Genomic DNA, 27,622 nt, shown 5'->3' on the forward strand with positions numbered 1-27,622 from the left:
TCCTCCAGCATCCCCACCCCTCCTCCTCCGGCCGCCACCAGTTACGTTCGGCCAGTTGCGTTCGTGCGGCGACGTCCACGCATTATTTGACGTAGCGAGCGACGGCGGGGAGCGGAGCGGAAGTCCAGCACGGTTGCCGCTAGAGGAGGGAGGGGTGAGAAGCGTAAGTGGGACCGGAAGTGGAATTAATCCGCTTACCTCTCCGGCGCCTGCGAAACAGAAAAGAGAAGGCGCCTGTCGGGCGGGGTGTGGCTTCGGGTGGCGGAGGACGCTGCGATTGGCCCTCGGCTGTGGCGACAGCGACGATTGGTCCCTGCGTGCAGAGCGCGGTGAGAGCGGGTGGCGGCCGTTGGAATTCAAAAGTGGCGGGTGTGGCGCGGGGCTGGTAGCGGCCGGAGCCGCGCGAGTTCTCTACCCTGCTTCGCGAGCGGGCGAGAGAACGCGAGTCCCAGGATCCCGGGAACCCAGTTCTCTTCCACTGCATTCCCCCGGCGCGTGTGGGACCGAGGTGGACATGGATCCGCAGGTGAGTAGGGGGCGGCGCAGGTGTCCTGTCCTGGGGATGGGGACGACGGCTGGCCGCCCCGATGCTGTCGCGCCCCCGGCTCCCGGCCGGCCTTTGTCATGTCTACCGGGAGAGCGAAGGTCCGTGCGGCCCCGCACAAGTGGAAAGGGGCGGAGGCAGGAGTGGAGACGGCAGAGTGCACCCGGGGAGGTCGGAAGGGACGTCTGTCTGTCTTCCCCCAGCTTCAAGTCTCGGGGGCCCCTCCCTTTCATGTCTCCGAGATTTCCCTTTTCGAATTCTCAGGCTCCTCTGACACATTTCCACTTCTTTATTCCTACTCAGGGTGTGATTGCAGTGTGTAAGAAGGGAGAGTTCTGATATGACTTCTTCCTTTGGGGACATGGTGTCTGAGGCTAAGAGGCTAAGACATGGTGTCCTTGCTAAGATCCTTTTGTGTTATCGCCTCTCCTCATCACTGCTGCTTCAGAGTGTAGGAAAGGGAGAAGGACAGTAGGGTAATCTGGGCCGAAAGACTCATTCTCTCTCTCCTTTCCCAAATTTTGCAGATTGCTGCCCAATGAAACTGATTGATTTAGTTCTTTCTCTTAAATGGTGCCCTGCTGCACCCCACAACCATATGCAGCTTCCTCTCTCCAGTGAAGAGAGATGAATGTGTATGACAGCTGGAGTGTACTGATTTCTGGTGCCAGGAAAGGTCTCCTGCCTGAATCTTTTGTTTACTAGTATTTCACGTTCAGGTTTCCCTAAAGTTAGGATTCCCTTAAGAGAGATTCTTTCTGGGCCGGGCGCGGTGGCTCAAGCCTGTAATCCCAGCACTTTGGGAGGCCGAGACGGGCGGATCACGAGGTCAGGAGATCGAGACCATCCTGGCTAACACGGTGAAACCCCGTCTCTACTAAAAAATACAAAAAAACTAGCCGGGCGAGGTGGCGGGCGCCTGTAGTCCCAGCTACTCGGGAGGCTGAGGCAGGAGAATGGCGTAAACCCGGGAGGCGGAGCTTGCAGTGAGCTGAGATCCAGCCACTGCACTCCAGCCTGGGCGACAGAGCGAGACTCCGTCTCAAAAAAAAATAAAAAATAAAAAAATAAAGAGAGATTCTTTCTGTCGTGATAACCAGGGAGCAGAGTAGTATGATGTGACAGTGAGAAGTAGTAAAAGCCTTCTCAGATCTACTCATCAAGTATTTACTGAGCACCTACTACATGCCAGGCGCGGTTGTAGGTACTTAGGATGCAGCAGTGAACAAGGGACAAATCGCTGCCATCATGGAGCTGCCATTCTATGGGGATACAGACAACAAATGTAATAAATGAATTATATAACTGCTGGAAGGCCATAAATGCTGTGGAGAAAAGGAGAAATTCATGGTTAAGGGAGCAGGAGAAGCCAACTGGCGGGATAGAATATTAAATAGGGTGGTCTCAGTAACCCCCATGGAAAAGATGAGTTGAAGGAAGTGAGGGAGATAGACAAGCAGATAGTGAAGGAAGAACATTTCAGGTAGAGGGAATCTGCTAGAGCAGAGTCCCTAAAGAGTTGTAAGGAGGGAAGTGTGGCAGGATTGAAGTGAGCAAGGGGAAAAGTTGTGGGAAAAGAAGTCAGGTAATGGGTAGTGGGGTTGCTGATCACAGTTAGTCCTTGTGGGGGTCATTGTGAGGACTTTTACTCTGAGTGAGATGGGGAATCACTGGACGATTTTAAGCAAAGAGATAATATTTGTCGGGTCCAACAGATTTTCACAACCATAGCACCACTGCCTTTTGTTTTGATTTTTTGTTTGCTTCTTGTTTTTTTTGTTTTGTTTTGAGACAGGTTCTTTCTCTGTTCCCAGGCTGGAGTGCAGTGGCGTGATCATGACTCACTAGAGCCTTAACTTCCTGGGTTCAAGTGATCCTCCCACCTCAGCCTCCTGAGTAGCTGGGACTACAGGCACCTGCCGCTATGCCTGGCTAGTTTTTTGTATTTTTTATAGAGACAGGTTTTGCCATGTTGCCCAGGCTGGTCTGGAACTCCTGGGCTCAAGCAATTCACCTACCTTGGCCTCCCAAAGTGCTGGGATTACAGGCATGAGCCACCGTGCCCTGCAACTTTTTTTTTTTTTGAGATGTAGTCATACTCTGTCGCCAGCCTGGAGTGCAGTGGTGCGATCTTGGCTCACTGTAACCTCCGCTTCCCGGGTTCAGGCGATTCTCCTGCCTCAGCCTCCCGAGTAGCTGGGACTACAGGCGCGTGCCACCACACCTGGCTAATTTTTTGTATTTTTAGTAGAGACAGGGGTTCACCGTGTTAGCCAGGATGGTCTCAATCTCCTGACCTCATGATCCTCCCGCCTTGGCCTCCCAAAGTGCTCGGATTACAGGCATGAGCACCACACCTAGCCAACATTTTTTGTCATGACGAGGTGGGGGGTTGCTACTGGCATCTAGTGGGTAGAGGCAGGGATGCTGCTAGGCATCTGACAGTGTGCAGGACTGCATTGGACATTGTCAAATGTCACCTGGGGGATAAAATAGCCCTCAGTTGAGAACCACTGGTTTATGATAATCTAGGTGCCAGATGATGGTGTCTTAGGTCAGGGTGGTAGCAGTGAAAGAAATAGTAAAAAGTGGTTGGGTTCTGGATATATTTTGAAGGTACAATCAGCCATGCTTTGCTGACAGATTAGATGTGGTATGTAGGAGAAAGAGAAGACTCTGGGTTTTTGGCTTGAGCAACTGAAAGATGGAGTTATATCAATTGAGATGGAGAAAGCTGCAAGAGGAGCAAGTTCAAAGCAGGGTTGGACATCAAGAGGTCAGTTATTAGACTTCCAAATGGAGACTTTTTTTTTTGAGACGGAGTCTCTCACTCTTGCCCAGGCTGAAGTGCAGTGGTGCGATCTCGGCTCACTGCAACTTCTACCTCCCAGCTTCAAGTGATCCTCCCGCCTCAGTCTCCCGAGTAGCTGGGATTACAGGCATGTGCCACCACACCCGGGTAATTTTTGTATTTTTAGTAGAGGCAGAGTTTTGCCATGTTGGCCAGGCTGGTCTCGAACTCCCGACCTCAAGTGATCCACCCACCTCAGCCTCCCAAAGTGCTGGGATTACAGGCATGAGGCACCACTCCCAGCCTTAAATAGAGATGTTGAGGATGCAGTTCAGTATAGGTGCAGGATCTAGGTCTGAGCTGGACATATAAATTTGGAAACTGTCAGCATATCAATGATATTTAAAGCCATGGGAGTGGATAGTGAGTATAGATAGAGAATGCTGTTAAAGTCTGGAGTGATGGGGAGGACCTGCCAGTGAGGTAAGAAAGGGTGGTCTCCTGGAAGCTAAATGAAGAATGCCTATTAAGGAAAAGGAGAGTGATCAGTTGTATCAAATGCTGTTTAATGGGTCAAGAAAATGAAGATAAAGAATTGACTTAGCAACATGAAGTTACTCGTGATCTTGAGAATAGGAATTTCGATGGAATGGTGGGAATGAAAGCCTGATTGCAATGGGCTTAGGAGAGAAATTGGCCACAGTGAATACAATATAGGTAATACTTTTGCTGCTGAGAGTTTTGCTGCTAAGGGCGGCAAGGAAAAAGGATAGTATCTGTTAGGGAAAACAGTTCAGATTCTTTTAGGTTCAAAGAAATAATAGAGTTTGTTGTATGTCAGTTGGAGTGATGCCATATAGCGCAAAGCTGATGGTGCAGAGGTGAGAAGGGATGATTGCTGGAGGAATGTTCCTGCAATTGGGAGGATTTGGTGAGTCCAGGATTTGGTGAGGAGGGGTGGGATGTGATGCATATGTGAAAGGGTTGCCTTAGGAGCAGGGCCATCCATCTCTGATCTTGTGGTGAGGTAGATGTAGGCAGGGTTGCATGAATATCTATTCTTATAGAAGGTTAAGTGCTTATGCTTCTCATTGTGGAAAGTTGGAGGGTATCATGTCTAGCTTTATATTAATAGATGGGAAAAATATATATACTGTGGTCTTTGGAGTTGTCCTGAATAAACAAACCTTTAAACACATTTTCTGAACCGACAGATTCCAAGGAGGTAGGTCTGTGGCAGATCCACTATGGTAGTGTAGAGAGGAGGAAGGGCACAGGGTATTTTTGAAAATCAGTGTTTGACTTTGGAATACTTAAAGAAAAATTTGGTTTCCATACTATAATTGATTACGCTAAATTAAAATAAGCATTCTTTGTGCACATTTCTGTAGGTGGCAGGAAAAATACTACCTCTTTTTTTCCCATTTTATTTGTATAGAAGCCAATGGTATGGATATATCACAGTGTAAGTATTGCCCCACTGATGAACATTAAATTTCATTCCTTCAAAAACTGTAGAGTCCTACCATGTAGCAGACGTTGTACTAGGCCCTCTGGTTATATAGTTATGAACAAAACAGATGAATTCTTATGGTGCTCACAGTCTTATATAGGGGTTATGATAATAAATTAAAAACAAAAGAAAACAGTGTATCAGGTTGTTTCATAATTTTTAAAAATAATGATGCTTTATGAACTTCCTTGAGTAAATCTCATTGTATCACAGGTAGCTCAAACTCACTTTCCCAAAATTGAACTTAGCATCCATAAAACCAATCCTGCTGGGTCCAATGGCACGTGCCTGTTATCCTAGGCACTCAGGAGGCTGAGGCAGGAGGATCACTTGAACTCAAAGTTCAAAACCAGCTTGGGAAACCCTGTCTCAAAACAAATAAACAAAAACCAGCTCTTCAGGTACTCAGATCTCTGTGTTATTTCTTTTCTTTTTCTTTTTTCTTTTTCTTTTTTGAGACAGGATCTCAGTATGTCGCCCAGGCTGGAGTGCTGGAGTGCGGTGGCATGATCGCAGCTCACTGCAGCCTTGACCTGGGCCCAAGCCATCCTCCCACCTCAGCCTCCCTTGCATCTGGGACCACAGGCAAATGCCATCTGGTTCGCTAAGGTGGATGTCTGCCTAGCTTAGCCCTCAAGCTTCTAGAATAGCCCCTTTCAACTAAGTTCCATGAGAATTAAGTTCTTTTTTTTTTTTTTTCTGAGACGGAGTCTCACTTCGTTGCCCAGGCTGGAGTGCAGTGGCTCACTGCAAGCTACGCCTCCCGGGTTCATGCCATTCTCCTGCCTCAGCCTCCCGAGTAGCTAGGACTACAGGCGCCCGCCACCACACCCAGCTAATTTTTTGTATATTTTAGTAGAGATGGGGTTTCACCATGTTAGCCAGGATGGTCTCAATCTCCTGACCTCATGATCTGCCCACCTCAGCCTCCCAAAGTGCTGGGATTACAGGCGTGAGACACCGCGCCTGGCCAAGTTCTTCGTCTTTTTTTTTTTTTGAGACGCAGTCTCGCTCTGTCACCCAGGCTGGAGTGCAGTGGTATGATCTTGGCTCACCACAACCTCTGCCAGTCACTCAAGCAATTGTCTTCCTCGGCTTCCCAAGCAGCTGGATTACAGGCACGTGCCACCATGCCCGGGTAATTTTTGTAGAAACAGGGTTTCACCATGTTGGTCAGGCTGGTCTTGAACTCCTGACCTTAAGTAATCTGCCCGCCTCAGCGTCCCAAAGTGCTGGGATTACAGGCGTAAGCCACCGTGCTCGGCCAGAATTAAGTTCGAATGCCTTTTTTTTTTTTTGAGATGGAGTCTCACTCTGTTGCCCAGGCTGGAGTGCAGTGGCGTGATCTCGGCTCATCGCAACCTCTGCCTCCTAGGTTCAAGTGATTCTCCTGACTCAGCCTCCCGAGTAGCTGGTATTGCAGGCATGCGCCACCACACCCAGCTAATTTTTGTATTTTTAGTAGAGACAGGGTTTCACCATGTTGGCCAGGCTAGTCTCAAACTCCTGACCTTGTGATCTGCCTGCCTCAGCCTCCCAAAGTGCTGGGATTACAGGCGTGAGCTGCTGCACCTGGCCCAGGTAAAACATTTCAAACATTGCTCAATAAATGTTGCCTGATTCTCCCAAGCAGTCTTCAGCCCTCACATATCTTCCACTCTCTCCCTTATTTATGATTCTCAGCTTCAGCCAAAAGGGCCAGTTGGTTTCTTAGCCATGCCATGTGCATATTTGAATTTTTGCCTTCCAGAAAGAGCATCCATTCCTCTCTGCTTGTTTGACTCCTGCCCTTAAAGTTAGTCAAGTCCAGCTTTTCTCCTAGAGGTTATTCCCACTTTTAGGTTATGTCCCCACTTCTCTTCATGCTGTCTGTCTGGCACATAATTCAGCTTTTGGCACAAGTGGTGCTCAGTGCTTGGTGTGGTGATGTTGATAATTGAGGCTGGGGGGCCAAGACGGGAAGTTCTTGGGAATTTGGGCTCCTGGGTATTGTCTCAAGGGTCTCTTTTCCCAACAGAGGTCCCCCCTGTTGGAAGTAAAGGGGAACATAGAACTGAAGAGACCTCGGATTAAGGCCCCTTCCCGGCTGCCTCTCTCAGGAAGCAGACTCAAGAGGAGGCCTGACCAGATGGAAGATGGCCTGGAGCCTGAGAAGGTGAGCTGGGCGTGGAGAGCTGTGCATGTGTGTGTGGGGTATGTGGGAGTGTGTGTGTGTATGTGTGTGTGAAAGAAAGGAGAGAGAGAGTATAAACCATTTGGGAGGGTGACTGTGGACCTTGTCTTTATCTTTCCCCAGAAACGGACAAGAGGCCTGGGTGCAACGACCAAAATTACCACATCCCACCCAAGAGTTCCATCCCTCACTACAGTGCCACAGACACAAGGCCAGACCACAGGTGGGCTCTCGGGATGGATAGCCTCCAAGGACACGGAAGTCCAGTGCTCTTCAACTCACTTGTTTCTTTTCTTTCAATTTTATTCTATTTTGGTTTTTTTCGTTTTTTTTGTTTTTTTGTTTTTTTTTTTTGAGACAGAGTCTTGCTCTGTCGCCCAGGCTAGAGTGCAGTGGCGCGACCTCTGCTCACTGCAACCTCCTCCTCCCAGGTTCAAGCGATTCTCCTACCTCAGCCTCCGGAGTAGCTGGGATTACAGGTGCCCACCACCATGCCTAGCTAATTTTTGTATTTTTAGTAGAGACGGGGTTTCACCATGTTGGCCAGGCTGGTCTTGAACTCCTGGCCTCAGGTGAGGCACCACGCCCAGCCTGTCTGTTTTGAATAGGTAATAACATTTCATTTGGTTCAAAATTCCAAAGGCACAAAGGTTGTTGTATAGTAAAATTTGCTTCCTGTTTCTGTCCTCCAGCCACCCAGTTCTGCTACCCAGGGCAACTGTATGTTCTTCCAGGAAAATTCTATTGGTATTCAAGCAAGTAAGACTATACTCCCCCACCTTTTTTACGCAAATGGTGGCATACTTTAGACATGGTTCTGCTTTTACTTATCTTGATCCAACTTGCTTTTTGGCCTATGGAGTACAGTTGGCCCTCTGTATCCGTGGGTTCTGCTTCTGCAGATTTAACCAACCATCGGTTGAAAATATTCAAGGAGAGTAGGCACAGTGGCTCACGCCTATAATCAATCCCAGCACTTTGTGAGGCCAAGGTGGGTGGATTACCTGAAGTCCGGAGTTCCAGACCAGCCTGGCCAACATGGTGAAACCCTGTCTCTACTAAAAATACAAAATTAGCCGGACATGATGTCCCGCACCTGTAATCCAGCTACTCTGGAGGCTGAGGCAGGAGAATTGCTTAGAACCCGGGAGGTGGAGGTTGCAGTGAGCTGAGATTGCGCCAGCCTGGCGACAGAGCGAGACTCGGTCTCAAAAAAAAAAAAAAAATTCATGGAAAATAAAAAAATAACCAAAAAATACAATATAACAATTATGGTCATGTGTCACTTGGCAGTGCACATACATTATCAGAAATGCATTACTGTGGAAACATCATAGAATGTACTTACTGAAACCTAGATGATCTAGCCTGCTACACACCTAGGCTGTCTGGGATAGCCTATTGCTCCCGGGCAACAAGCCTGTGTGGCGTGTTACTATACTGAAGCACTGTAGGTAACTATAACCCAGTGGTAACCATTTGTGTATATAAACATACCTAAACATAGAAAAGGTACATTTAAAATAACAATATAAATGATAAAAAAAGGGTACACCTGTACAGGGTACAAACCATTAAATGGAGCATGGTTGAATGGAAGTTGCTCTGCATGAGTCAGTGAGTGAGTGGTGAGTGAATGTGAAGGCCTAGGGCCTTACTCTTCACTGCTGTAGACTTTAGAAACATGGTACAGTTAGGCTACACCAAATTTATAAAAAATAGTTCTTTTATAATAAATTAACCTTAGTTTACTATAACTGTTTTGCTTTATAAACTTAACATTTTTTTTCCCACTTGCCAAGGCTGATGTAACATTTTAATCTTTTTTTAACTCTCTCTTTTTTTTTGTTTGAGATGAAGTCTCGCTCTGTCGCCCAGGCTGGAGTGTAGTGGCACAATCTCAACTCACTGCAAGCTCTGCCTCCCAGGTTCACGCCATTCTCCCGCCTCAGCCTCCCGAGTAGCTGGGACTACAGGCGCCCTCCACCACACCTGGCTAATTTTGTTTTTTGTATTTTTAGTAGAGACGGGGTTTCACCATGTTAGCCAGGATGGTCTCGATCTCCTGACCTCGTGATCTGCCTGCCTCAGCCTCCCAAAGTGCTGGGATTACAGGTGTAAGCCACCACACCCGGCTATCTTTTTGACCTTGTAATAACAACTTAAAACACAAACATTGTATAGCTGTACAGAAATATTTTATTTACTTATATCCTTATTCCTCATGCTTTTTTTCTGTCTAAATTTTTTTTTTGGGTGGGGAGCATATACTGAGAGCAATATGAATCTCCGTCTCCTGGGTTGAAAAGAAAATTCTTTTTTTTTTTTTGAGACAGTCTTGCTGTGTCGTCCAGGCTGGAGTGCAGTGGCATGATCTCAGCTCACTATAACTTCCACCTCCCGGGTTCAAGCAATTCTCCTGCCTCAGCCTCCTGAGTAGCTAGAAATACAGGTGCATGCCACCACGCCCGTCTAATTTTTTGTATTTTTAGTCGAGATGGGGTTTCACCGTGTTAGCCAGGATGGTCTTGATCTCCTGACCTTGTGACCTGCCCACCTCAGCCTCCCAAAGTGCTGGGATTACAAGCATGAGTTACTATGCCCCACCTAAAATTCTTTTTTTAATTTAAAATTTTATTTGTATTTTTTTCCAAGAAGTAAGCTTGAATTTGAAAATTTTTCAATATTATTTTGCTTTTGAAACCTTTTGTTAAAAATGAAGAAACACACATTAGTCTAGGCCTACACAGGGTCAGGATCGTCAACATTACTGGCTTTCACCTCCACATCTTGTCTCACTGGAAGATCTTAAGGGGCAGTAACACACATGGAGATGTGACTTCCTGTGATAACAGTGCCTTCTGGAATGCCCTTTTTTTTTTTTTTTTTTTGAGAAGGAGTCTCGCACTATCGCCCAGGCTAGAGTGCAGTGGCGTGATCTCGGCTCACTGCAGCTCCGCCTTCCGGGTTCACACCATTTTCCTGCCTCAACCTCCCTGGTAGCTGGGACTACAGGCGCCCGCCACCACGCCCAGCTACTTTTTTGTATTTTTAGTCGAGATGGGGTTTCACCGTGTTAGCCAGGATGGTCTCAATCTCCTGACTTCGTGATCTGCCTGCCTCGGCCTCCCAAAGTGCTGGGATTACAAGTGTGAGTTACTATGCCCCGCCTAAAATTATTTTTTTAATTTAAAATTTTATTTTTAAAATTAAATTGGAATGCCTTTTGAATGACATGCCTGAGGCTGTTTTATAGTTAACTGCTTTTGCAAATAGAAGGAGTACACTCTAAAATACAATAAAAAGTACAATACAGTAAATATATAAACTAGTAACATAGTCATTATCATTTTCAGGTATTATGTACTATATATAATTGTATGTGCTATACTTTTATACAACTGGCAGTGCATTAGGTTTGTTTTTACCAGAATCACCACAAACAGGTGGGGAATGCTATGACATTACCATGGCTATAATGTCACTAGGCAATAAGAATTTTTAGCTCCATTATGATGTTACGGGTCAATGACAGTATATGCAGTCTGTCATTGACCGAAACGTCATTATGGGCACATGACTGTATTAACATAGCATTTACATTGTGTTAGATATTATAAGTAATCTAAAGATGATTTAAAGTATATGTGGCTGGATGCTGTGGCTCACGCCTGTAATCCCAGCACTTTGGGAGGCTGAGGCAGGCAGATCACCTGAGGTCAGGAGTTTGAGACCAGCCTGGCCAACATGCTGAAAACCTGTCTCTACTAAAAATACAAAAAAAAAAAAATTAGCCGGGCATGGTGGCGCATGCCTGTAATCCCAGCTACTCAGGAGGCTGAGGCAGAAGAATTGCTTGAACCCTGGAGGCGGAGGTTGCAGTGAGCCAAGATTGCGCCATTGCATTCCAGCCTAGGTGACAAGGGTGCAACTCCATCTCAAAAAAAAAAAAAAAAAAAATGGAGGCCAAGGCAGGGAGATCACCAGCGGTCAGGAGTTCGAGGCTAGCCTAATTAACATGGTGAAACCCCGTCTTTACTAAAAATACAAAATTAGCCAGGCATGGTGGTGCATGCCTGTAATCTCAGCTACTTGGGAGGCTGAGGCAGGAGAATCGCTTGAACCCGGGAGGTGGAGTTTGCTGTAAGCTGAGATCATACCATTGCACTTCAGCCTGGGCAACGAGTGAAACTCTGTCTCAATCATCAATAAATAAAGTATATGGGAGGGTGTGCATAGACTATATGTAATACTATATACCAATTTATGTAAGGGACTTGGGCATCCTTGGATTTTGGTATTCTTGGGGGGTGCTAGAATCAACCCCTTTTGGATACTGAGGGATGACTGTAATTTCTGGTTCTAGGGGAGGTATCATTAGGAGCTGGCCAGATGTAGGGATAAGGGAAGAAAGTTATCTTATTTCTAATTCTGAGAAAAGCACTTCTCCTGCCCCTGTCCTAGCAAGATTACATGTCATCTTAAGAATGATCATTCTACCTTTGCTCTCTCCCATCTCCTGGGCAGCTCAAAAAGTTTCCAAGAAGACAGGACCTCGGTGTTCCACAGCTATTTCCACAGGTAATTGTGCTCAAGAGCTGGGTCTGAGAAGGGATTTGGGGTAATGTGTAAAGGGAGAATGACGGAGGTGAAGGGACACTGGTCCTGTACTTCCTAAGTCACCTCCTCAATTCTCTAGGGTTGAAGAACCAGAAGCCAGTTCCTGCTGTTCCTGTCCAGAAGCCTGGCAGTAGGTGACAAACATAACCACTGGGTGAGAGGCTGGGATAGGGAAGAGAAGATGGTGAGTGCCCAGAAAAATCCATTTGGTCTCTTAGGGGAAGGAGATGTAGCATCAGGTGTGGATCCCATAAAGGCTAGAAGGGGGGAGGGATAGAGAGCCTAGACTTCACTGAGCTTTGTCCTTTCTGTGTTCATCTTAGCATCAACTGTTCCTCCCATGGCAGGAGGGAAGAAACCCAGCAAACGTCCAGCCTGGGACTTAAAGGGTCAGTTATGTGACCTAAACGCAGAACTAAAACGCTGCCGTGAGAGGACTCAAACATTGGACCAAGAGAACCAGCAGCTTCAGGACCAGCTCAGAGATGCCCAACAGCAGGCCAAGGCCCTGGGGACAGAGCGCAGGACACTGGAGGGGCATTTAGCCAAGGTACAGGCCCAGGCTGAGCAGGGCCAACAGGAGCTGAAGAACTTGCGTGCTTGTGTCCTGGAGCTGGAAGAGCGGCTGAGCACACAGGAGGGCTTGGTGCAAGAGCTCCAGAAAAAACAGGTGGAATTGCAGGAAGAAAGGAGGGGACTGACGTCCCAACTAGAGGAGAAGGAGGTAAGGGCCAGATTTTCACCAGATGCCAGCCCCGCTTTCCTGGCAGAGGTCATGCCTCCCCTCCGTTCCAGGTGCCCCTCAAGTCTGTTTGGGCTCAGAACTCCTGAGCACCTATCTTTAGCAGTATAGGTGCTGCTGAAGATACCTCTCTCTTCCACCAGTCTGCACCCAGCCCACTCCTGACTGTCTTGCTTTCTGCCATGCTTCTTCCTACCCTTGACTGTTTGCAAAGCTCCCATTTAGATCTGTGTCTTCCTTAGTCCTCCATCCCTCTTTCTTTGGCATCCTGATCACAAATTCCTGTGGTACTCTCTTTCCCTCCTCCCATGTCCACTTGACTCCTTCCTGGTGAGCACCAACTAGATTGAATTATTTGCAGTATCTTAAATGACTCAACTTTCACTTCTGGGCATTCTGCATATGTGCTTCCCTCTTTCTGGAATGTTCTTTGTGTACTGCATCCTTCCTTGGTTCACTTCTGTACTTCTGGGTGTCAGCCTAGATATCATCTTCCTTGTGCTCCTCTGTGCTTGGGCATACCCATAGCACTCCCTGTCTTAGTACCATGATTCCTTATTTTCTTATCTTTCTTTGTTTACCAGGTGTTGAGGTCCTTTTCAGCGGGGACCTCACTCCACCCACTCCATATGCCACACAATTTGTTCTTATTCTTGGTTGCAAATCACCCTCTGTGTATGTTGTGTTCTGTTCTGGGCAGAGGAGGCTGCAGACATCAGAAGCAGCCCTGTCAAGCAGCCGAGCAGAGGTGGCATCTCTGTGGCAGGAGACTGCGGCCCAGGCAGCCTTACTGGCTGAGCGGGAAGAACGTCTTCACGGGCTAGAAATGGAGCGCCGGCGACTGCACAACCAGCTGCAGGAACTCAAGGGCAACATCCGTGTATTCTGCCGGGTCCGCCCTGTCCTTCCGGGGGAGCCCACTCCACCCCCTGGCCTCCTCCTGTTTCCCTCTGGCCCTGGTGGGCCCTCTGATCCTCCAACCCGCCTTAGCCTCTCCCGGTCTGACGAGCGGCGTGGGACCCTGAGTGGGGCACTAGCCCCACCAACTCGCCACGATTTTTCCTTTGACCGGGTATTCCCACCAGGAAGTGGACAGGATGAAGTGTTTGAAGAGATTGCCATGCTTGTCCAGTCAGCCCTGGATGGCTATCCAGTATGCATCTTTGCCTATGGCCAGACAGGCAGTGGCAAGACCTTCACAATGGAGGGTGGGCCTGGGGGAGACCCCCAGTTGGAGGGGCTGATCCCTCGGGCCCTACGGCACCTCTTCTCTGTGGCCCAGGAGCTGAGTGGTCAGGGCTGGACCTACAGCTTTGTAGCAAGCTACGTAGAGATCTACAATGAGACTGTCCGGGACCTGCTGGCCACTGGAACCCGGAAGGGTCAAGGGGGCGAGTGTGAGATTCGCCGTGCGGGGCCAGGGAGCGAGGAGCTCACTGTCACCAATGCTCGATATGTCCCTGTCTCCTGTGAGAAAGAAGTGAGGACCCATGGGCACTGGAACTGGGGAATGGGGAGGAGTGGGCAGGGTGCCACAAGATGGAGGTAGAGAGAGAAAGGAGCAGGAGAGAATTGAAGGACGAAGTACAAGTTGTGAGGCTGGGTTACCACATCCCGTTTTGGCCTGTGGGCTGTAGGTAGATCTGCCTTAACCTGGGAGTGGCGAGGGAGTGATGCAGCTGCTGAAATGGAGAGGGTCACTGCATCTCAGGTCTCATCTCCTTGCTCAGCTCATCCTAGCCATGCTGGTCTCCTGGCTATTCCTCAACCAACTAGTCATGCTCCCCATCTCAGGGCCTTTGCCTGGATGCTCCTTTCCTGGAGATCTTACGGCAATGAGGCCATCTTTGGCTATCCTGTCAAAACTTGGTTCCCCACCCCGCCTTTATACACTCCCTATTCTATGTATTCCTTACCATTTTCAGACATACTGTGCATCTAATTTTGTTTGTTGACAGGCTAGAAAGCTTCAAGAGAGTGGGGGTGGGCTCTTACTTATTTCCATACATATTACTATGTACTGACTTCTGCCTGCCCTTTTGCCCCTTCTGCTCCCATCCCCAGGTGGAGGCCCTGCTTCATCTGGCCCGCCAGAATCGGGCTGTGGCCCGCACAGCCCAGAATGAACGGTCATCACGCAGCCACAGTGTATTCCAGCTACAGATTTCTGGGGAGCACTCCAGCCGAGGCCTGCAGTGTGGGGCCTCCCTCAGTCTTGTTGACCTGGCCGGGAGTGAGCGACTTGACCCTGGCTTAGCCCTCGGCCCCGGGGAGCGGGAACGCCTTCGGGAAACACAGGCCATTAACAGCAGCCTGTCCACGCTGGGGCTGGTTATCATGGCCCTGAGTAACAAGGTGGGAATAGGAGTGGGGGGAGATATGGGACCTGGGGGCCAGTTGGGGTTGGCTGTGCAGAACTCTGCCCATTCCTAAACATCTGTCCCCACCTCAATCATGTAGGAGTCCCATGTGCCTTACCGGAACAGCAAACTGACCTACCTGCTGCAGAACTCTCTGGGTGGTAGTGCTAAGATGTGAGTGAAAGGGACAGATGGAAGGGTTCAGGTAGGAACTGTGTTGGGGTGAGGGGTAGAAAGAGGGGAACAGTGGAGACCTGTCCAGGCTCTGCTGGCCCCTAATGCTGGGATTGGGCATATTCTGTTTTCATAGGCTCATGTTTGTGAACATTTCTCCACTGGAAGAGAACGTCTCCGAGTCCCTCAACTCTTTACGCTTTGCCTCCAAGGTGCGACTACCACCAATCAATCCCAGACCTTGTCAGGACCCATGGGTGCTTGTAGGCTTCTCCATTCCTATCCCTTCTGTCTTCTAGGGCAGGGAGCACATTTGTCCAGAAAGGTTTTACATTTGCAGGCATCTGAGGCAGTACTCACCATGGTTCCATTTTTAATTATTAGCTTTTGAGTTAAGTTTTTTAAAAAACAGGTGATTAATTTAACCTGAGAAAGCTGATTGGAAAAAAAAAAAAAGAAAAGGTGACTGACTAAAAGGTCTAAACTGGTTAGGCGCAGTAGCTCACACCTGTAATCCGAACACTTTGGGAAGCCAAGACAGGAGGATTGCTTGAGCCCACGAGTTTAAAATCAGCCTGGGCAACATAGTGAGACCTGTCTCTACAAAAAACAGGAAAATTAGCTGGGTGTAGTGGCTCACACCTGTAGTTCAGCTACTCAGGAGGCTGAGGTGGGAGGATCACCTGAGCCTGGGAGGTAGAGGCTGCAGTGAGCCATGATCCTACCACTGCACTTCAGCCTGGGTGACAGAGCAAGACCTTGTCTCAAAAAACAAAACAACACACAAAATATCGCTAAGATTCCTCCCCATCAGCATACAGAGATCATTCCATTATTTTTAGGTCTGCCTAGGACTCCACTATGTAGTTGCACCAAAATTTATCCACCAGTTCCCTCTACTGGACACTTGGATTGTTTCCACCCTTTTTTAGTTACAAACAAGGCCACGTTGACTAACTTTGTACATACATCATTTTGTATTTTTTCAGTTACATCTAACCAGGGAAATAGTCCTTGAAATGGGATTACTGGATCAAAGGCTTACAGGTTTTTCAGACTGTTCCAAATAGTGTGAATTCAGACTCCAAACTCCATGAGGATCAGCCAGTGGCCATATGAATTCTCACGTATGAGAATTCCTTCCACTAGAATCTCCTCCCACTAGTGTTAAGCAAGTCAGAAAATTTCCTTACTGTCTGCCTCTACGGTAATTTTTTTCTCTGGTTCACCCTCCTCCTGAGCGTATAGCCCTTTAATGGGCTCTGGCTTTATTTGAGGTCTGATCAGGTCTGTCCTGCTGTGCGCTTGGGCCTCCTCCCAATCAGCACTGATTGTTGCTGTAGCCAGCACCTGCACCCTGATCTGGTATTCTAAGTTCAAATTTAGAGGGTGGTGATGTTTTTTCTAATTTTTATTAATGTTATACCAATGTAACATCCAACAACATGAACTTTAATATCCTCTAATACCCAGTTTATGTTAAATTTCACCCAACTGTCTCAGAAGTGTCTTTTATACCTAATAAGTTTGTTCAAATCAGGATCCAGGCAAGGGCCACCCACTTGATTGAAATGTCTAAAGTTCCACAACCCTACCCCACACTGCCACTATTATGTCATTTGTTTGTTGAAGGTCATTTGTCCTATCGAATATACTATTCTGGATTTTGGCTGATTGCTTCCTCTTTCCCCCGTACTTTCACTTATTTATCATGTTTGGGTGTTGTTAGCGTGATCTATCCATTTAAAAGCTCCTTACTGACTTTTTCACCTAGTGATTTTATCCATCAGTGACCATACCTGGATCCATTATTTCATTAAGGGGTTTTTAAATGGCGATTTTTCTAATCTTAGTTGTTCTGCATTGGTTAGTCATAATTTTTTTATGAAGACATTTGCCTTGCCATCTACTTGGTTTCTCTGAAATTCAGTTCATACAGGAAAAACAAGATAAATGCTGAATTATTTATTGATTTTCAGTATTGAGTTGATACCCTAGCAGCTTCCAAAGGTGACCAATGAATGTTTATCTGAGGGTTATCTTTATTTTTATTTTTATTTTTTTGAGACAGAGACTTGCCCTGTTGCCTAGACTGGAATTCAATGGCTCAATCATAGCTCACTGTAGCCACCAAAAGTGTTGGGATTACAGGCGTGAGCCACCCAGCCCAGCCACAGTCGTTCCTCTTTCTGATGCTCAAATTGCCCCATTTTGGGCCAATAGGAACCTCCTGGCCAGGTGCGGTGGCTCACGCCTGTAATCCCAACACTTTGGGAGGTCGAGGCGGGTGGATCACGAGGTCAGGAGATGGAGACCATCCTGGCTAACACGGTGAAACCCTGTCTCTACTAAAAATACAAAAAATTAGCCAGGTGTGGTGGAGGGCGCCTGTAGTCCCAGCTACTCAGGAGTCTGAGGCAGGAGAATGGCGTGAACCTGGGAGGCGGAGCTTGCAGTGAGCATCCAGATCGAGCCACTGCACTCCAGCCTGTGTGACAAAGCAAGACTGTCTCAAAAAAAAAAAAAGAACCTCCTTCAGGTTGGCGCCAGTGTCCTTTAGACAGAACTCTAGCAGTCTTTTCAGATTCAACTTGTACATTTCCTCCCCAGATTTCAACTGATCCATTTTCTAAGGAGTCCTAGTTCCTAAATGGGTGTTATTACTCTTTTATCTCGGTTTAAGTATTTTACAGTGGGAGAGGTTGGAGGTCTCTAGTACAGGGTATTGCTGGAAATGAAAGCCTCCTCTCTCTGCTCCTGTATTTTCTTTTTTTTTTTTTTTTTTGAGACGGAGTCTTGCTCGGTAGCCCGGGCTGGAGTACAGTGGCCGGATCTCAGCTCACTGCAAGCTCCGCCTCCCGGGTTTACGCCATTCTCCTGCCTCAGCCTCCCAAGTAGCTGGGACTACAGGCGCCCGCCACCTCGTCCGGCTAGTTTTTTGTATTTTTAGTAGAGACGGGGTTTCACGGTGTTAGCCAGGATGGTCTCGATCTCCTGACCTCGTGATCCGCCCGTCTCGGCCTCCCAAAGTGCTGGGATTACAGGCTTGAGCCACCGCGCCCGGCCCTGCTCCTGTATTTTCTTCTGGGGCTTCTATCTCTTCTCAGGCCTTTTAACCTCCTCCAAACCTAGTGTGCAGAGGAGAACCAACCATAACTGGGACCAGCCTGAACCTGCCTTTGGAGGCCTTATTTCAGTATTTCTGAGGGCAGCCCTAGCATTGGAGGATGGAAGGAGATCTTGGGGAAAATGTTGTATTGGTTACTCTGCAAACTTTTATCCTGTCTACCCCCAGGTGAACCAGTGTGTTATTGGTACTGCCCAGGCCAACAGGAAGTGAAGACGGATCCAGATCTTGTGTTGGGAGTGTGTGTGTGTGTCTGTATCTGTATGTGTATGTATTGGGTGAGGAGTGGGAGGGTTGCTGGAGGGTGCTTTATTGGGTGGAGGGCACCATGTCCCAGGGCTATCAAATAAAGAATAGTTGTTTTTTTTTTTAAATAAAGGTTTATCTGCCCAAGAAGGCAGATATTTTCATATCTGTAAAGGTGGGAGCTGTGATCTGTCCCCTCTGCCAAACGTTTGTGTGGGAGGCGGGAGCGGGGGCTGAGGGCTTAGGCTTTTCCTCTCGTCAGCTCTCACCGGTTCTGGACCATGGTCTGGATCATTTTCCCCTCTGCTAATACCCCTTCCCCCATCCCTCACATCAGGGAGGCGTGCCCTCTAGCTATCCACGCCCTCTCCTTGGTCAGTAGTTATCTAGATAAGTTTCACCCTTCCGCCGGCCACCCCAGCCCCAGGGAGCAACGTTCCTTTGGTGGGTGTCGGCAAATGGGGACCGGACCTCGGAGTCCAGAGGCGGGGCTAGCGCGCGCTCCCAAACTGCTGGCTCTTTCCTCCCGCCCTTTCCCTGCCTTTCCGTTCGAACGGCTGGGGCTCTGCCCGCTCGCTGCCCATTGGCTGGCTCTCGGTGGCGTCCCCGCCTCGGGTCCTTGCCCCCTTCGTCTTTGCGCCAGCCCTGGAAGCACGGGGCGGGACGTGCCCGGGAAGCGGCGCGCACGCCCGCCGACTCCCTCTCGCCAACCGCCGACGGCCGCCGCCCCGTGAAGGAGGAGCTCAGTCCTCCCAGGTGCCGCGCGCAGGAGGGGACACGCGTGCGCAAAAGGGCGGCGGGTGGGGCGCGACTCGCCACGGGGAGGGCGGGGCTGGGGCTAACGGCGAGTGGAGGGCGGGGCGCGCGAGGGAGGAGGGCGTGGTGGGGGCATCGAGAAGGGTGAATGGAGGGCGGGGCCGTGAACTGGGGCCGGGGGGCGGGACTTGGAGTGACCATGGGGGGTGGGGCAGTTAACGGATGTGGCATGGGGCGGGGGACCAGTCCGGAGGCGCGCTGCCGGGAGGGGGGATTCCCTCGTGCCCCAAGGGCGAGTCTCAGGTCGGAGGAAGGGGCTGAGGGGATTCCCTCTCCCACCGGGTCCGACTCTTTGCTTCCCAAGCCGCGGAGGGCCTGCCTCTTCCTCGGCGCCCTCCAGGCCTGTCGGAGGTGAGGGAGGTGGGGTGAGGTGGTGCCCGCCCCCCCCCTCCGGCTCCTCCTTCCCCCCAGTCCTCCCCTCCCACCACCCTCCCCCCCCAACCGGTCCGTCCCTCCCCTCCCTCCCCCCCGCCGCCTCCTCCTCCTGCCGCTGCCGCTGCTTTGGCTGCTGCGTCATACGCCCCAGAGCCGCCGGGACGGAGGGGCTGGGCCTGGGGACCCCCCGGCCTCCGCCTGCACACCCCCCCCACGCCCGGACGTGCCCTCTCCGCGCGGGGGACTCGCCTAGGTCTCCTACGTCTGCCCCTGCCCGGCTCCTGGCGGCCCCAGCTGTCACCGGTAAGGAGGCGGCAGGAGGCGCCGGTGGGGGGCAGGGAGCCGGGGGTCGGCGCGGGGCGCGGGCGGGAGAGCCTCGCCGCCTTGGCCTCGGGTCCGAGCTGGGCCGACTCAAGTCCCTTCTCGGACTTGCGGTCCTGGGGAGTGGAGACCAGGACTGGGACACGCCCCCCTCCCGGGGCACTCGGAGAAGTTGTCTAACCCGGGGGCAGGGAGCCCCGAATTTGAGGGTGACCTGACATAACCTGGCACCAGGATGATTGTTCTTAATGAGACACGCAGGCCTGGGGAGACAGCCGTTTCTGCTCTGGAAAACATCTCCAGAAAAGGTCCCAAAACACATCTCTGGGCAACAGGGCACCCTAATTATGATACCTCTAAACTGAGTGGTAGCCTTTGCTTCTACAACCGTAATTTCTCCTAAAATTTCAAGGCCAGGATATAATATCCCAGGAGAGCTCTGGAAGCTGGGAAACTAGCAACTAGGTTTGGGGTTGGGGGGAGGGCAGTTACCGTGAGGAGAGCCAGTCACTAGAGTTGAAAGAGGACTCAAGAAGCTGGTGATGGGGGCCTGGTGGTTTCCTATCCAGGTGTCTCAGGGATTTGGAGATGGGGGCACAGATCCTTCATTCTTGACGGCAAAATAGGCAAAGAAAATGGGGAAGTTGGCCGGGCGCGGTGGCTCACGCCTGTAATCCCAGCACTTTGGGAAGCTGAGGTGGGTGGATCATGAGGTCAGGAGTTCGAGACCAGTTTGGCCAACATAGCCACACCCGCTCTCTACTAAAAATACAAAAAATAGCCAGGCGTGGTGGTGGGTACCTTTAATCCCACCTACTTGGGAGGCTGAGGCAGGAGAATTGCCTGAACCCAGGAGGTGATGGTTGCAGTGAGCCAAGATTGTGCCACTACACTCCAGCCTGGGCGACAGAGCAAAACTCCATCTCAGAAAAAAAAAATGGGGAAGCTTTCTGAGCATTCATAACCTTCTCCCCATTTCTTTTCTGGCTAGGCCCCCCCAGGATGCAATGGCGCAGCCCCCCCGGCTGAGCCGCTCTGGTACCTCCTCACTTTGGGACCCAGCTTCTCCTGCTCCCACCTCTGGCCCCAGGCCTCGACTTTGGGAGGGTCAAGATGTGCTGGCCAGATGGACTGATGGGCTGCTATACTTGGGTACCATCAAAAAGGTAAGACCTTCTACCTCTGATCTTTTTCCTATTTCCCTTATCTAATTCTGGTTCCCATTTCATCCTCTTTGCTCACCCATTCCAGGTGGACAGTGCTAGAGAGGTGTGTCTGGTCCAGTTTGAGGATGATTCGCAGTTTCTGGTTCTATGGAAAGACATTAGCCCTGGTAAGACTAGAGACCTGAGATTGCACATCCCATGGAAAACAAACCTGGCTTAGAGGGGCAAAAAGAGACTTAAGGGCAGGCCCCGTGACACTGTGTTCTCTCACAGCTGCCCTCCCTGGGGAGGAACTCCTCTGTTGTGTCTGTCGCTCTGAGACTGTGGTCCCTGGGAACCGGCTGGTCAGCTGTGAGAAGTGTCGCCATGGTGAGAGGGCAGGTCACCTGAATGGTCTAGCTTGCTCTTCCCTCCAGGATGGTCCTTATGTCACCTGTCATGGCCTTAGTCCCCAAGCCACTGCTCTGGCCAGGCTGCTTAGCCCTATCTTAGTCCTCATCCCCTTTCAGCCCAGGGAGAAGCAGCCATGGAAAGGGGTGGTGTAACCTTTGCAAGCAGAGGATGGTTTAACTGCATCCTTTTCTAACCATATGACCTTGGACAAGTCCCTTAACCTCTAGGAGCCTCAGTTCCCTGACTCGTAAAATAAGGATCATGTACCCTCTCATCAAGAACATGGTCAAGGATTAAATGAGATGGGTAAAGACTATTCCTGTCCCAATACCAAGCACACACAGGTATGCAATAAGTGGTCTACTATTAACATTATCACTCTTCAGCTTATCACCAGGACTGCCATGTTCCCAGGGCCCCAGCCCCTGGAGAGGGAGAGGGCACATCCTGGGTATGCCGCCAGTGTGTCTTTGCGATCGCCACCAAGGTAAAGGCACTTCCCTGTTACCCCTTCCTGTGGGAGCCTCCCATCCACATCCTCTCCCAAGCCTTTTCCTCTCCCCACCCCTCTGAAGTCATCCACCTGTCCTGTCTCTGCAGAGGGGAGGTGCCCTGAAGAAGGGCCCCTATGCCCGGGCCATGCTGGGTATGAAGCTCTCTCTGCCATATGGACTGAAGGGGCTGGACTGGGATGCTGGACATCTGAGCAACCGACAGCAGAGTTACTGTTACTGTGGTGGCCCCGGGGAGTGAGTAATGAGGGGGAGCAGACTGTGGAATGAATGATGTGGTGGTGCCTCCCAGGAAATGAAGGAAAAAGAACAGGATGAGGGTAGCACTCAGGGGGATGGGAGGTAAGTTTAGGGTTTGGGGCAGTTATGGGGAAGGGGGTTTCTGGAGGCCAGAAGTCCTATGTTCCCCCTCAGGTGGAACCTGAAAATGCTGCAGTGCCGGAGCTGCCTGCAGTGGTTCCATGAGGCCTGCACCCAGTGTCTGAGCAAGCCCCTCCTCTATGGGGACAGGTGAGACCAAGGCAGACTCTCCAGAAGCCAAGGTGTTCTCTTTCTTCGTGCTCCACCCTCAGTTCCCATGCCCGTCTCCACTCCAGTCTCTTCCCAATATCTGCAGCATTACCTCACCTGTTTGCCCCATCCTTGCTTGTGAGTCCTCCAGGGGATGGCATAGTTTTCCTGCGTAAGTGTGTGTTCTCCCTCTTGCCCACGTCCAGGTTCTATGAATTTGAATGCTGTGTGTGTCGTGGAGGCCCTGAGAAAGTCCGGAGACTACAGCTTCGCTGGTGAGCTGGCTTGGGCATGACCTCAGTGTAACTCCACACCCCTAGTATTTTACTCTGTATGCCCCAGCCTCGCACCTCAGGACTCCCCTGGCTCTTAAAATGCCTCTGTGGTCTTGGAAATTTTGTTTTTCCAGGGTGGATGTGGCCCATCTTGTCCTGTATCACCTCAGCGTTTGCTGTAAGAAGAAATACTTTGATTTTGATCGTGAGATCCTCCCCTTCACTTCTGAGAATTGGGACAGTTTGCTTCTGGGGGAGGTAAGGGGTAGTGCAGTTTTGGGGGTTGGGATGGGACAGGGAGATGTAGTGGAAAAGGGAAGAGAAGAAATCACTGTTCCCCTGGCCCCATTTTTCTTCATTCCTCTCAGCTTTCAGACACCCCCAAAGGAGAACGTTCTTCCAAGCTCCTCTCTGCTCTCAACAGCCACAAGGACCGGTGAGTTGGAGGGAAGAGGAGTCTAGGATGAGACTCAGAAAGAGATGGAGATTGGAAGCCTGGAAGGGGAGGGGCTTGCAACCCACCTGGAAGACTATGACTGAAAAGGATTGAGGAATGGTGTGAGGAGGAACCTTTTTTTTTTTTTTTTTTTTAAACAGCACTGACCCTATATCATTTTTCTTCTTGCCCCAGTTTCATTTCAGGGAGAGAGATTAAGAAGAGGAAATGTTTGTTTGGTCTCCATGCTCGGATGCCTCCCCCTGTGGAGCCCCCTACTGGAGATGGAGCACTCACCAGGTCACTGGTCCAGGGGGGATGGGGGAAATTCTCAGGGTGTTAGTGCTGGCGGGTATATGTATAGAGATGGGGAGGTCTTTGGGGTGTCCGGGAGGGGGCTGGGGGGATAAGGAGGCCTCTTACAGCTTCCCTTCAGGGCAGGGCCCTGGGGGAGGGGTCTCACGTCCCCTGGGGAAGCGCCGGAGGCCGGAGCCAGAGCCCCTGAGGAGGAGGCAGAAGGGGAAAGTGGAGGAGCTGGGGCCACCCTCAGCAGTGCGCAATCAGCCCGAGCCCCGGGAGCAGAGGGAGCGGGCTCATCTGCAGAGGGCACTGCAGGTACCGGGGCAGGGGGAACCCTATGGAGCAAATGGTGGGGTGTGGGAAGGAGTCAAGGATTACCTCTCAGTCCTTTGCCCCCTCTTCTAGGCCTCAGTGTCTCCACCATCCCCCAGCCCTAACCAGACTTACCAGGGCAGCAGCGGCTACAACTTCCGGCCCACAGATGCCCGCTGCCTGCCCAGGTCAGTGCTCCTCTGCCTCTCCCCCACAAAATATGCTCCCATTTATTCACATCTTTTGGACTTTCTCACCCAGAATTATTTTCCCTCTCCCCCTTGGCTACCCACTTCTTGGCCTAGACCAACTTCTAGAACTAGTGTCTGGTAGCCAGTATTCTGGGGAAGGGAGTCCCTTGTGGGTAGTGTTTGAGCTCTGCACTTCCCCAGGGGAGAAGGTCCTGTTCCCCTGCTTCAGGTCCTGACTTGCCCCACTCCAACCCCAGCAGCCCCATCCGGATGTTTGCTTCCTTCCACCCTTCTGCCAGCACCGCAGGGACCTCTGGGGACGGTGAACCCCCAGACAGGTGAGATTCTATCTTCTATTACCAGCAATGCTCCTCTTCTCCTCTATGTGTTCAAGGCTCTTAGTCTCTAACACTGTTTCTCTGATTCACATGTGCTCTCCATTTCTGCCCATTTCTTACAATTGCCTTCTCTCCCTAGGTCACCCCTGGAACTTCACATTGGTTTCCCCACAGACATCCCTAAAAATGCCCCCCACTCGATGACTGCCTCATCTTCCTCAGTCTCATCCCCATCCCCAGGTCTTCCTAGACGCTCAGCACCCCCTTCTCCCCTGTGCCGTAGTTTGTCTCCTGGGACTGGGGGAGGAGTCCGAGGTGGGGTTGGCTACCTGTCCCGAGGGGACCCTGTCCGGGTCCTTGCTCGGAGAGTACGGCCTGATGGCTCTGTGCAGTACCTGGTTGAGTGGGGAGGAGGGGGCATCTTCTGAACAGCTTGCCTCTGCCCACCTCCCCATTCACACACACCGGCACTTTCATACCCTGACCTCTGACCTCACCTACAGCTGGGATGTACCTGGAGAGATAGGGGATAGTTCTCCCTACTGCCCAGGCTGGAATCCAAGAGTAGGGGGTGGGGAAGAGGCTCTCTTCTCTACCTTCCTTCATGATTCCTGACCCCTCCATCCTTCCCATTTCCTTTGATGTTATTTTGTTACAGCTTTTTAAATATTTTTTAAAATTATTTAACCCCTGGGGGCAGAGACTGAGGAGGGAGGATGATAAGGGATCCCGGACTCTGTATGATTGAAATAAACAGAAATAAATCTAGCAGCTCGGAGTCATTCTGAAAGATGTAGAGAATACAGGGACTAGAAGCACTTATATTCTCCCAACAAATTTGCATACATGACAAGGAAAAAACAGGCAAAAGGCAGAAAGACCTAAAGACAGGATTTATTGGGGGCCCGGTCATCACCTGGAAGTCAGAAGGCATTGAGTATCAAGGGGATCACGGCAGGAACAGGGCTCATCATGGCAGGACTGTGCTGGAGTCAGAAACTGACTCTGTGACCTGGCGCACCCACTGCAGGTATGGAAAGTTCCCCTGTTCCACAGGCAATGCAATTACCTCAGCCACTTCGTAAGGGTGCACAGAACTACAAGATAGGTGGGTGGGGGAAGGGGATTACTCAAAGATTGACCTAAAGGAACCCACTCCCTTGTGCAAGCAAGTCACATCCCCACAGTACACACCCTCAGTACACACCCTCACCCCATACATCTCAAAAGTTCTCACCGAACAAAATCTGTCAAAGCTGGGACCAAGGAACTTTGCGTTTTAATCATCTAAGGGACAAAGATAAACATGGTTGAATCAAGGAGTGGGACTGAGTTCAGTTTCTCAGAAGAGGGGTAAGGGCTAAAGGGGTCAGGGATTGGGGAAATTTTGTTGGGTGGGGGAAATGTTTCTCACCATCAGCACCTCACTGTCTTCCTCGATCTTCCCTTTCCATTCATAGCTGAAAGGTCAGAGGGGGAGAGTTGTGAGGAGCAAAGAATTTCCCCCAGGAAAGAGGTTCCCAGTCAGCTCCTACAGTTAGGTTAACCCCCCAACTCCTATGACTCACATGGATGTAATCTGAGGGATGAGGTTGACGCAGGCTGCTAGGCGCTTCTCCACCACAGCCCTGGAGTGAAGAGACAGTCCCATTCAGAGTGCCCCATGACCCCAGTTTTTGTACTGGCAGCCCAGAGACAGGCTTGCAGAGCTGAAGAGAGGAGAAAGCGGCACTCTTCTGCCCCACCCCCAACTCTCCCTTCATGATCATCCTTTCTCGCTGAACATCGAGGTCCCTACCTGGCGATCTCCTTGGCGACCTTCTCGTTGGGGCAAGTGACAAAGGCTGCAGACACCGAGCCCGGAACGTAGCCGGAGCCGGAATCCGAGGCTGGCGAGGGCTGGGTCGGAGGGCTTCCAGAGGCCATGGTCAGCAGGGCTCGGGGTAGCAACAAAAGGCGGGAGGCTACAGGCAGCAGCGCCGGCATCCAAACAAAAGACAGGAGCAGAGAAGCCTGAGAGCAGGAGGCGAATTCGATCTCTCCTCACCAACAGCCCAGGAAATTACACCCAGGGAAGCCTCTGCTTAGATACTCAGGCTCTGCCCTCCCTCTGATGTACCCCGAAGAAGAATGCCCCTGAAGGTGAGAGAGAAACTTGGAAAAGTAAAGCAAAGGCTCATTTCACTCACACCTCAGGGGGCCAACCTCTGGGATTTGGGGTGCAGGTAGCGGTCGAGGCTTCGAGGACCGGAAGGGGCGGGACGGGGCCGGTCACTCACCACTCCGCCGAGCAGGACCGCAGGAGCCCGCCCCCTACTCATGCGGCCTACGCTGGTAGAGGAGAGTTGATCTCAGAGGCCACACGTCACACGGAGAAACAACCCCAGGAAGAGCGGCCTCTTACCTGGGTGGCAGCCACGTGATAAAAAAACAGCGCGCACCATGTGACAGTAGAAGGGGGACCGCCCGCGCTTCCAGAGCCAGCCAATCCTGGCCCTCTCGTGGCGCGGTTTGCCCGCCTCCTGATGAGGGCGGAGCGATGGGAGACTTGACCAATCGACCGCCGGATCTGCAGACGTGCGCGGAAATGGCACGCCCGTTTCCGTGTGAACCCGAAACTACCACTTGCTGGCTGAGGAGAGCCGCTGCGGCTTTCCACTGTCACGTGAGGGGGCCGGTCCTCTCCGGCGGCGGCACTCGGTGAGTGACGCCAAGTGGCCAATCACAGGCCAGCCCTGCAGGCCACGTGAGGCGAGTGCTGGCTCCAGGAAAGGGGGGGGGCCGGAGACCCCGCATAGTCGATGCGTCAGGCTGTGGTGTGGGGAATCATTCTGAAACCCCACAATGTGCCTAACCTCCCCTGCACTGTTTCCGAGGCCTTAAGGTGTGGGAGGGTCTGAGAAAGACCCTTCACCCCAACCTCAGGGGTTAAGAGAGCGCCCCCTGCCATTTTAGTTGGGACAGAGATATGCCTGGGTTTGGGAATGAACAACGGTGATCTAGAAGCCCGCTGTCCCTGAGTAGCGGGGAGTGATTAGGCAGGCATGGGCATGGCACAACAATAGCTAGGTGAGGAAAGATGCATTTTAAAACAGAGCGAGATCCTGTAAATGGGGTAGAGGATGGTGAAAATGGGGCCTAGCCATCTTAATTGAAAACCCAAAGCTTGAGACAGACTACTGAATCAGAGGGAAGGAGAACGAGGGCTGCAGGATGGGGACAGTGGTGATGGTCCTTCTGTCCCCTCTTCCCTGCCTATTCCACTCCCCAGGATTGGTCCACCTCTCAGCCTTGGGTCTCCTTTCCCTAACCCATCCCCTGAGGAGCCAGGACCTGCCCTACATAACTTCCCTGGGGCCCAAGCACATCCTGTGACCCAAAAATGGA

The 27,622-nt window shown here is 50.8% G+C and overlaps 3 protein-coding genes across 14 annotated transcripts; 2 read left to right on the forward strand and 1 right to left on the reverse strand.

The window, feature by feature from the left end:
* KIFC1 (kinesin family member C1) lies at positions 1-18,464 on the forward strand. Of its 2 annotated transcripts, none has more exons than XM_025381491.1 (11): positions 1-526; positions 6,866-7,003; positions 7,145-7,244; positions 11,549-11,602; positions 11,721-11,771; positions 11,965-12,365; positions 13,084-13,863; positions 14,448-14,738; positions 14,844-14,917; positions 15,054-15,129; positions 18,213-18,464. In XM_025381491.1, the coding sequence occupies exons 1-11, from the start codon at positions 515-517 to the stop codon at positions 18,255-18,257; spliced, it is 2,022 nt and encodes a 673-aa protein (XP_025237276.1). In that variant the 5' UTR covers positions 1-514; the 3' UTR covers positions 18,258-18,464. The 2 variants fall into 2 exon arrangements, with proteins under 2 accessions (XP_025237276.1, XP_025237277.1); XM_025381492.1 differs by having other exon boundaries at positions 11,989-12,365.
* CUTA (cutA divalent cation tolerance homolog) lies at positions 17,684-26,886 on the reverse strand. Of its 9 annotated transcripts, none has more exons than XM_025381497.1 (7): positions 26,640-26,734; positions 26,515-26,566; positions 26,034-26,248; positions 25,804-25,863; positions 25,650-25,695; positions 25,473-25,522; positions 25,107-25,332 (listed from the first exon to the last, which is right to left on the reverse strand). In XM_025381497.1, exons 2-7 carry the CDS (start codon positions 26,554-26,556, stop codon positions 25,206-25,208), a joined length of 540 nt encoding a protein of 179 aa, XP_025237282.1. In that variant the 5' UTR covers positions 26,557-26,566; positions 26,640-26,734; the 3' UTR covers positions 25,107-25,205. The 9 variants fall into 9 exon arrangements, 8 of the variants coding, with proteins under 8 accessions (XP_025237282.1, XP_025237286.1, XP_025237284.1 ...); XM_025381502.1 differs by lacking the exon at positions 26,515-26,566 and having other exon boundaries at positions 25,117-25,216; positions 25,305-25,332; positions 26,640-26,886; XR_003118960.1 differs by adding an exon at positions 17,684-17,710 and having other exon boundaries at positions 25,130-25,332; positions 26,034-26,653.
* On the forward strand, positions 19,564-24,999 carry PHF1 (PHD finger protein 1). Of its 3 annotated transcripts, none has more exons than XM_025381494.1 (15): positions 19,564-19,784; positions 20,794-20,968; positions 21,054-21,135; positions 21,242-21,337; positions 21,748-21,848; positions 21,962-22,110; positions 22,288-22,383; positions 22,590-22,658; positions 22,793-22,916; positions 23,027-23,094; positions 23,290-23,394; positions 23,520-23,709; positions 23,800-23,898; positions 24,158-24,235; positions 24,375-24,999. In XM_025381494.1, the coding sequence occupies exons 2-14, from the start codon at positions 20,810-20,812 to the stop codon at positions 24,221-24,223; spliced, it is 1,404 nt and encodes a 467-aa protein (XP_025237279.1). In that variant the 5' UTR covers positions 19,564-19,784; positions 20,794-20,809; the 3' UTR covers positions 24,224-24,235; positions 24,375-24,999. The 3 variants fall into 3 exon arrangements, with proteins under 3 accessions (XP_025237279.1, XP_025237278.1, XP_025237280.1); XM_025381493.1 differs by having other exon boundaries at positions 23,800-23,894; positions 24,155-24,235; XM_025381495.1 differs by lacking the exon at positions 23,800-23,898 and having other exon boundaries at positions 23,531-23,709; positions 24,155-24,235.
* Positions 26,887-27,622: the final 736 nt, after the last annotated feature.

Source organism: Theropithecus gelada, chromosome 4 (assembly GCF_003255815.1).
Source record: "Theropithecus gelada isolate Dixy chromosome 4, Tgel_1.0, whole genome shotgun sequence".
NCBI classification, from domain to species: domain Eukaryota; kingdom Metazoa; phylum Chordata; class Mammalia; order Primates; family Cercopithecidae; genus Theropithecus; species Theropithecus gelada.